Source organism: Poromitra crassiceps, assembly GCF_964638095.1.
Source record: "Poromitra crassiceps genome assembly, chromosome: 2".
Lineage (NCBI taxonomy): Eukaryota > Metazoa > Chordata > Actinopteri > Beryciformes > Melamphaidae > Poromitra > Poromitra crassiceps.
This window is the reverse complement of record NC_139624.1, coordinates 23515003-23524836: the sequence shown is the minus strand read 5'-3', so window position 1 is coordinate 23524836 and position 9834 is coordinate 23515003. Positions and strand designations below refer to the sequence as shown.

At 44.5% G+C, this 9834-nt stretch overlaps 1 protein-coding gene across 1 annotated transcript in view; it reads right to left on the bottom strand.

Annotated features, from left to right (window-relative positions):
* Nucleotides 1-8081, bottom strand: part of LOC310799083 (plexin-B2-like) — a gene marked incomplete at both ends in the record, with an annotated part of 33914 nt that extends 25833 nt beyond the window's left edge. Inside the window, 7 exons of the mRNA XM_083661644.1 lie at nucleotides 938-1072; nucleotides 2388-2570; nucleotides 2671-2813; nucleotides 5230-5368; nucleotides 6371-6697; nucleotides 6971-7183; nucleotides 7767-8081. Of these exons, the coding sequence (XP_083517770.1) occupies nucleotides 938-1072; nucleotides 2388-2570; nucleotides 2671-2813; nucleotides 5230-5368; nucleotides 6371-6697; nucleotides 6971-7183; nucleotides 7767-8081 (1455 nt within the window). The remainder of the gene's footprint in view (nucleotides 1-937; nucleotides 1073-2387; nucleotides 2571-2670; nucleotides 2814-5229; nucleotides 5369-6370; nucleotides 6698-6970; nucleotides 7184-7766) is intronic.
* Nucleotides 8082-9834: the final 1753 nt, after the last annotated feature.

The window sequence follows — 9834 nt, the reverse complement described above, 5'->3', positions numbered from 1 at the left end:
TTATTTTCCCTCCGTTTTACTTTCCTGACTGTGAAGCGATTCATAACTTAGATTTTGGATCCATCACTATGCAGAGAGGGAACATTGTGTCTCCAAAAAGTGGTCCCACTTGGAAAAGTGTTTTTTTGACACATGAGAGTCCATTCCATCTATGATGCTGGCTACTTGGAATTGTCTTTATTTCATCTGCTGTCCAAGCAGCTGTGGAAACAATGTGTCCTCTCTGACAGCAACAACAGAACAATCTCATCAATTCAAATTAGCAGGCACTGTTATTTGACTTGATCAAAGCAAATTGCCCTCTTGAAGTGCATTTTAATTACTGCATTTTGAAATCAATAACATAATACATCATAAATAATCATTTCACATGGGTGCAGGAAAGAGCGATAGGAATGAAACGGAGAAAGGACAAGACGGAGCGAAAAGACAGAGGGAAGAGACAGAAATGGAGAAGGAGTGAATAATCAATGGCTGTCTTCTGTGTGGTAATGTAGAGGTGTTGGATGTACTGCTGCTGGGTGAATTACAGTGGCCATGAAGTGCAAATCACAACGGCAAACAGGAAAACACAACAACAAATCAAAAAACACAATGACAAATAGGAACACACAACATTAACTTCTACCAAAAAAGGTCCCCAGCCCAACTTTTGAAAGTGTCTTGTGATTTGTTGTTGTGTTTTTTGATTTGTTGTTGTGTTTTCCTATTTGGCATTGTGATTTGCACTTCACGGCCACCACAGTCAATGAATGAATGAATGAATGAAAAAAAATAAGAGAGTGAATAACTCATTAAGCCCTCGACGGAGTCGACGTAAAAGAAGGGTGAACGACTGATTCCCTGACCTTCAATAAATAAATAAAAATCGTCAATCAACACGTGTGTGTGTGTGTGTGTGTGTGTGTGTGTGTGTGTGTGTGTGAGTGAGTCTGACCTTCTTCTCTGTAGTGATGTACAGGTGTTCATGGCGGGAATCGAACAGCAGATTCTTGTTGACCTTGTCTCCCGTGGCGTCGCCAGGCGCGCGGCCGTACACCTCTGGGTGGGCTGACAGATGCACCTTCAGCACCTGTGGAAGCACGGACACCTGGGTTCATGTTTGTTGGATTCAGACCTCCTGCCCGGCAGACCCTCCCTCCATTTCTATTATCTCCATTTCTTTGTGTGAAACCTCTTCAACTGCACCCTCAGTGTGAGACATGATATTAAAGCAATAATCTGGTTAGATTTGACACAGGGGTTATTCCAGCCTGTTATTGCCTCGATGTAAAAAAAAAGCCATTAATTCAGACTTTTTTCACTTGAATTCTGATATAGTAGGCACCAAATACAAGTAGTAAATATTATTTTCTGACAAGGCATTCACATGGAAAACTAAGGTTCCTACTAAGGGTGTGTAAGTACGCACAGGTAAAGCATCTTTTGCTTTGACAACAGCAGTACGTCTCGACCAGCTAAGCTCAAAGCCATTCAGGAGGAAATAGTTGGAATACACTCAAACTGCAGGGGGACCTCTATGCACACCTCCTTGGGCCCCAAAGCCATCAGTGTTGTGCATGAACGAGCTAAAAGAGCACCGTTCATTGAACGAGCTCATATTTTTGCTGAACGCGTGAACTGAGCGCTTGCCATTTACACCTGATGACTGTACAGTGAGCGTCGTTAACTCTTGTTGCTCTTTTGTCGTTCTGTTCTGGTTTTACTGTCATTTCACCGCGCTTCTGTCTCTAATGTACTTCTCTTCTCTGCAGACAGACAGACAGCGGTGTGTGGTCATGAATGGACTTGAGCCTGTTTTTGGGCTCTGTAGCCAGACTACTGTACTAGCAACAGAATTACCAAAATTTACTTTCAGAATGAAAGGCATTCAAATTCTCACCTTTGGAGAAAAAATTATTTCAACAAATTATCAAACTATTTATTTTGATACTATGAGTATCAAAATACTCGTGATGTTATGATAAAATATGGAGTGAAACTGCAGCTGTAAAGCATTACTTAAAAAAAATGAATTTGTTCATTTTAATCTGAGTGAGCTGAATATTGAGCTAGCTCTTGTGAAGTGTGAACATGCACAACACTGAAAGCCATAAAAGGAAAACATCTGAAGACGCCTGTTAAGACTCCTGTTATCATTGAAGAGACACAGGCATAAAGACCGTTCCAACAGATAGAAAAGACGAACACACTCACAGATCAACGATAGACACACCGAGACCAGACATACACCAGAGAAATTAAGCAAGAATGAACAAATAAGAAGAGAAAGAATAACAAGGAAGAGTAAGAAATAGAAAGAAACAAGAAAGGAATGGAAGCCGTAACGAAAGAAGCATGGAAAGCTAAAAAAAAAAGGGTGACTGGAAGTTGGGTCAGAAGGTCACCTCTCCAGTGGTGGTGCCCAGGAAAGCCACAGTGTGATCCATCTCCACGGCCACGGCCACGGCGCTCATGTGGCCCTTGCGGACCAGCGCGGGCTCGGTGGTCATGGCGAACTCGGCCTTACCGGCCAACGGGGAGGGCAGGAACTCGGCTCCACACCTGTACCTGCTTGCCATGCTTTTCTGCTGGAGAGGGACAGAACATTGGACTCATTATCTCTATTCATTCAGCTCTATCCTCCTCGCTGGCTCCCCTCCTCTCTCTCTCTCTCACACACACACTTACGCTATTTGTTGTACACAGTTCTTCCGACTTGGAGGAGTAAGGCGAGTAGACGGCAGTCTTCCCATTGATGAAGCCGCCGTCGCTGTAGCAGGCTCCTATGATCTCCAGCAGCCTCTTGTTAATGGAACGCAGGGGGTACATACCTGCAAACAGGAACAACACTGGTTACAGTAACTACTAACAGGAACAACGCCGGTTACAGTAACTACTAACAGGAACAACGCCGGTTACAGTAACTACTAACAGGAACAACGCCGGTTACAGTAACTACTAACAGGAACAACGCTGGTTACAGTAACTACTAACAGGAGCAACGCTGGTTACAGTAACTACTAACAGGAACAACGCTGGTTACAGTAACTACTAACAGGAACAACGCTGGTTACAGTAACTACGAACAGGAACAACGCTGGTTACAGTAACTACTAACAGGAACAATGCTGGTTACAGTAACTACTAACAGGAACAACGCTGGTTACAGTAACTACTAACAGGAACAACGCTGGTTACAGTAACTACTAACAGGAACAACGCTGGTTACAGTAACTACTAACAGGAGCAACGCTGGTTACAGTAACTACGAACAGGAACAACGCTGGTTACAGTAACTACTAACAGGAACAACGCTGGTTACAGTACCTACTAACATGAACAATGCTGGTTACAGTAACTACTAACAGGAACAACGCTGGTTACAGTAACTACTAACAGGAACAATGCTGGTTACAGTAACTACTAACAGGAACAACGCTGGTTACAGTAACTACTAACAGGAACAACGCCGGTTACAGTAACTACTAACAGGAACAACGCTGGTTACAGTAACTACTAACAGGAACAACGCTGGTTACAGTAACTACTAACAGGAACAATGCTGGTTACAGTAACTACTAACAGGAACAACGCTGGTTACAGTACCTACTAACAGGAACAACGCTGGTTACAGTAACTACTAACAGGAACAACGCTGGTTACAGTAACTACTAACAGGAACAACGCCGGTTACAGTAACTACTAACAGGAACAACGCTGGTTACAGTAACTACTAACAGGAGCAACGCTGGTTACAGTAACTACTAACAGGAACAACGCTGGTTACAGTAACTACTAACAGGAACAACGCTGGTTACAGTAACTACGAACAGGAACAACGCTGGTTACATTAACTACTAACAGGAACAATGCTGGTTACAGTAACTACTAACAGGAACAACGCTGGTTACAGTAACTACTAACAGGAACAACGCTGGTTACAGTAACTACTAACAGGAACAACGCTGGTTACAGTAACTACTAACAGGAGCAACGCTGGTTACAGTAACTACGAACAGGAACAACGCTGGTTACAGTAACTAATGTACTAACAGGAACAACGCTGGTTACAGTACCTACTAACATGAACAATGCTGGTTACAGTAACTACTAACAGGAACAACGCTGGTTACAGTAACTACTAACAGGAACAATGCTGGTTACAGTAACTACTAACAGGAACAACGCTGGTTACAGTAACTACTAACAGGAACAATGCTGGTTACAGTAACTACTAACAGGAACAACGCTGGTTACAGTAACTACTAACAGGAGCAACGCTGGTTAAAGTAACTACGAACAGGAACAACGCTGGTTACAGTAACTACTAACAGGAACAACGCTGGTTACAGTACCTACTAACATGAACAATGCTGGTTACAGTAACTACTAACAGGAACAACGCTGGTTACAGTAACTACTAACAGGAACAACGCTGGTTACAGTAACTACTTCGCCAATGTAGGTCACACTTAACACACAGCTGCTAAGTGACGGTATATTAAGAGGTGTAATTATAAAACGGCTCAAAATGACGTAAATCCAGATTGGTATATTTGACAGTAAAGACAGTCCATAAATACATAAAGGCACAAAAAAAGACACAAATAACCACAGTTAGGGGACATTCACACCCAAAGCGTTTTTGGCCAGCGTCTTTCTGCAATTCATTCTCTATGTGCTCCTCTTTTAATGAACGCACCTAGCGTTTAGCGCTGGTGGCGTCTGTTGTTTTTGGAGAAGCGCTGTGGGCGTTTTAAAGCTGAAAAAAGTTTAACATTAGGGGACATTCACACCAAAAGCGTTTTTTTTGCGCTTCGTTTTATTTTTCCCTGCAGTTGCGTGCACTAGAGTAGAGCACACAACGACCACACGGGCGGTAGCCAGCTGGTTTTGTCTGTTGATGTTGTTCACTGTCAACATGAAAGCCAGATTATTGCCAATTCTGGTAGCAGCGAGGTTGAGGATCCCTCTGGGAGGAGAAAATGTAGGAGTAAAAAGACGAGCAGCGTGCTTTTCCTCCAAATGTTCAACTTTTTCAGCTTTAAAACGCCCAGAGCGCTCCACCAAAAAGACGAGACGCCACCAGCATTTAAACACCAGATGCGTTCATTAAAAGAGGAGCACCTTTAGCACGTCCTTACATAGAGAATGAATTGCAGAAAGACGCTGGCAGCTTCAAAAACGCTTTTGGTGTGAATGTCCCCTTAGGAGCAGTTTCAGCTCCAGCGTGCCGATGATACCTACACATGGCTGAGGTGGACGGATCTTCATCAGAAGAGAAGGTCACAAACAGGACCTTGTCCGAGGCAGAGACCGGCCCATACTGACTCGAGGCGCTCATGCTTCTGGCCAGAACCTCGCCTGGTGCTGCTACGTAGGCAGCCTATATGAAGCAAGGAAGAGATGGAGAGGCTGGAGGTTAGATATGTACAGTACATTTGGAATATGAGTATGAGGTGGACGCTCTTATTCTCTTATTCAGAGGTAGACTTCCAAATTGAGCCGATCACCAGTGTTGTGCAAGTTCACACTTCACAAGAGCTAGCTCAAGGTTCAGCTCACACAGATTAAAATGAACTAGTTCATGTTCATAGTTCACAATTATGAACTAAGATCACAGTCCCAAAAAATGAACAGTTCACGACTTCACGTTCATCCCTCCCCTTTAAGCTGGTCCGAGCAATAGAATCACCAATGTTTTTCAACAAAGTCGCGGCTCCTTCAGTTTAGAGCTGTGGAGTTTGGCTCTGAAACATTGGCATCAACATTTAGTGCACGAGTGTCAAGTCAGCCAGAATGTAAAAGTACGTCCTCCGCTTTAGGGCTTTCAAAATTAAATCCTTATTCTAACGTTAACTAAATTTTTAGTAATGCTTTACAGCCACAGTTTCACTCCATATGTAGGCTAATCTTAACATCACAATGAGTATTTTGATATAATGTTTGCTGTTTTCTTCATTAAAATATATTTCTTTTGAGGTGAGAATTTGAATGCCTTTATTCTGAAAGTAATTTGCGGTATTTCCTTTGCTATTCTGGATGACTGTGTGTGTCTCTGCATATGTATGTCTGTATGTTGAGCTGCACCCCGAGCCTTGCCTTTTTTTTTCGTATGTAAATTACCACACGCATGTAAACACAATGAGCAATTATCGCCGTCAGAAAAGAACGCCGTTGACTCTCTCAGGAGTTAAAGATGCTCACTGTACGTTTATTAATTGTAATTGGGCTGCGTTCAGCTCACTGTTATGACACAGTCACGCTCTTTTAGCGCGTTCATGCACAACACTGCCGATCATCAAGTCCGATCTAAGAAGAAGACATTTTTTATGGGTCAAGACTGAGACCTCTTCAACAAGTTTTAGGAGAGGGACATGATCATCACCTGGACTTTGTTGTACTTGTTGGCGGCGCTGCAGTTGAGCTGCAGCTCGGTGTAGGAGTAATAGCTGTGGTCGTCCTCGCACATCCTGGAGATGAAGGTGAAGTTCTTGTTGTCCTGTAGCCCGAGCGTCCGCGAGAACAGGAAGTAGACGAAGCCGCCGTCTGTGAAGGCGAAGCGGAAGTTGTGGAGGTAGCGCAGGACGAAGGGGTTGGCCTGCACGGCCGACGCCTCGATGATGCTGTCGAAGACCGCCCATTCCTTGTAGTCCTGCAGGATGCGCGTGGAGATCAGCTTGGTGCTGTCGTGGCCACCGTAGCCCTTCCCCACCTACGGGCAGAAGAGACGTGTCACAATACATTCCCATTCAAGCTGCTTCTGGTTTTCATTTAGTCCTTTAAATTCCTTGTTCTTTATCATGAGGACTAGCAGGATTTGTGTACACTTCTCAAATGAGCATTTACTAAAAAAGAACTCCAATTTCTATTCTTGCACAACATCTATCAATTTAAGCACTTTCAATGGTCCATGTCTAAAAAAAAAAAAAAATTCAAGGACCCATTGGAACCCTTGTATGTGTGCATTGTTTCCCATCCTCATTACCAGAAACACGGTCAGGTTGTGTCGGTCTCGGTCAGCGGGCGTGGCGGGTGTGAAGTACGACATCACGCCCACCACAGACACGCCCTCCTCGGCGCTCGTCACGTACGACTTCTCTCCTTTGGAGTCGCTGAAGTACAGCAGCTGCTCCACACTGCTCAGGTTCCTTAGAGAGCAGATCCCCCGGAACACGCTGCCGCACACCACCAGCATGTCCTGGCGTAGGGGTGGACAATCAATCAGTATTATTATACATCGCAATAAAATAGGCCTCAATAACAATGATTTTTTTAAAATACGTTTCCGATATTTTCAATATACATTATGTACAGCATGAGTCACTGACTCGGTGCAGCGCCCTTTCATTTACAGGACGCTGAGTCCAGAGCTGCAACGATGAATAGATTAGTGGTCAACTATTAAATTAGTCATCAACTATTTTGATAATCAATTAATCGGTTTGATACATAAAAAAGTCAAATCCAGCTTCTTAAATATGAAAAATGGGAAACACATCCAACGACATTTTTCACCATTTTCTCACATTTTACCAAACAACTAATCGATTAATCGAGAAAATAATTGATATATTAATGGACAATGTAAATACTGTAATCATTAGTTGCAACTTGCAGCCCTAGCTGAGTTCAAGCAGAATACAATAGACATGGCACATTCGTTCTTGGCAGTTTTTCCCATGGCCTTTGTAGTGTTAACACGCTAATTGACTTTTTTTTTAATTAATTATCAATGAAGAAGTACATGGTGATATAGATTTTAGCCATATCGTCAGCTCTACCTTGGCGGCGTGGACGAGCAGCAGCTTGTTGTGGTTGTCGGTGTCTTTAGCCTCCTCGCAGGCGGCCGTGACCGGGGGCGTGCAGAGCCGGTTGTCCCGCTTGGGGCCGGTGTCGGTGTGTGACTCCAGCCTGAGGTGGGGGTCCAGCTGGTACAGGGCGTTGACGGCGCCCACGTACAGCCGGCCCGTGCGGGGGTCCCACGCCACATTGTTGATCAAGGTGTTGGAGGTGAAGTCGTCGTCGCCGCGGGACGGGCCGAGCTGCACCGCTGCCAGGGCCACCAGGGCGTACCGCCACGCCCACCACCGCTCCATCAGGTCTGGAGGACAGGCACAGAAACACAGGAAGGGGGAGACATTTTCACTTTTAAGATGACTTTTTTGAGGATTTTTTTTTTTTTTATAGTTTAAAGCAGTGAGAAATATAATAAAATGGGACAGAGAGAAGAGACACCATCGCCAACTCAGTCACCAGGATGGCCCAACACATTTTTACTGCTTTACATACATCTCCAGGCCATTAACACGTTCACTGCCAACAACGAGTTGAGTCGTCAAACACAATCCAGCTGTTCACTGCCAACGACGAGTTGAGTCGTCAAAAAAAATATATATTTTTTTTTGACGGTGCTACGTGGATCAATGCCCCCCGCGTCTCCTATGGAGATATTGGAAGTATTGAATGTGTATAATCTATTTTACCGACCAGCTAGGTGGCGACGGTGCCCTCCCGACAGAGAGAAAGTCAACCAAAAGCAGCCGCCTCCCGCTCCTGCTCAAACTCGCTGCCAGGGAGGGAGGCTGCTCAAACTCGCTGCCAGGGAGGGAGGCTGTGAACTCGCAGCAGCAGCAGCAGCAGCAGAGCACTCGCTTGTGACAAACGCAGGCTGAAAGCCACTAGACACGCCCACGGAGGGAGGAGTTGAAGGAGAGGGCGTTCGGAACTATATTGTTTGGATGTCTGATCTCTCACTGATGCCAAAAATAAATGGTTAAAGTGACTGTTCTGCCTGTTTGATTGAATTTCACAAAACTGCGATTATCTCAGCTTTCACTCTCAGACAGCTGAAACCATGCTGTACTCAACGGCTAATATCTACATAACTACTAACTCTACAAACTAACTCTTTTAGACAGAGAAAGCACACATTCTATTAGTACTTTTGTGAACTTTGTGTTCACAAACTCCAAGCAGAAAAGAATCCTCGGCTCTTTTAAAATGAGCCAGAATCCTCAAAAAACGGCCTGGCAGAAGCTACCTACAGCAAAAAAAAAACGGCTGGCAGTCAATGTGTTAAGATACCAGCGCTCACGCGGACGCACACACACACACGCACACACACACACACACACACACACACACACACACACACACACACACACACACACTGCTGTCCCCTTACATTTTGTATGCTCTGCATCATAAACAGTTTACAACACATGTACACAAACAAGTTAAGGTCTCTGTTGATACTATGACTTGGGATGCAAAGGAAAAAAAGCGTGATCGATTTTCACTCAAGTTAACGTCGGTCAAATATCTTTAACTCCCTATCTTCAACGTATGAACTGTTTGTTGGCTTTTCAAACTGCTTTAACAATATTTTTTTCTGATAGACAGTGATGGCAATAAAGTAGCTGAACTGAAATGAGAGAGAAAGAGAGTTAGCGGTCGTCTCTTAACACACTTTAACAGACAATATACTGCAGGCCAGGCAACAACAGTCGCAGCAACTGAGGTGGAAGAGAATGACTGAGGGTAGGGGGCAGTGATCAAGAGGTGTTCCTTATAGAGACAGTCAATGTCTCGTCATACTGTACACACTGGGGTAGCTGCTGGTTAGGGGCGTGGTCAGGGTGGGGTAGATTCTCACGTTCTCCCCATTCAGCATCGTTAGCATTTAGCTGCTAGCCCAGCCCAGGCAGACAGGATCGGTGATTCAACCACCGCAGTGAACGCACGTCTGAACAGACGTCTATGTACCTGCTCTAGAATCCCCAATCCTGTAGTGTAGAGCCACAGCACCGTCCTTTGGTGAGTCAGCCCATTGAGATATACTGTATGGGG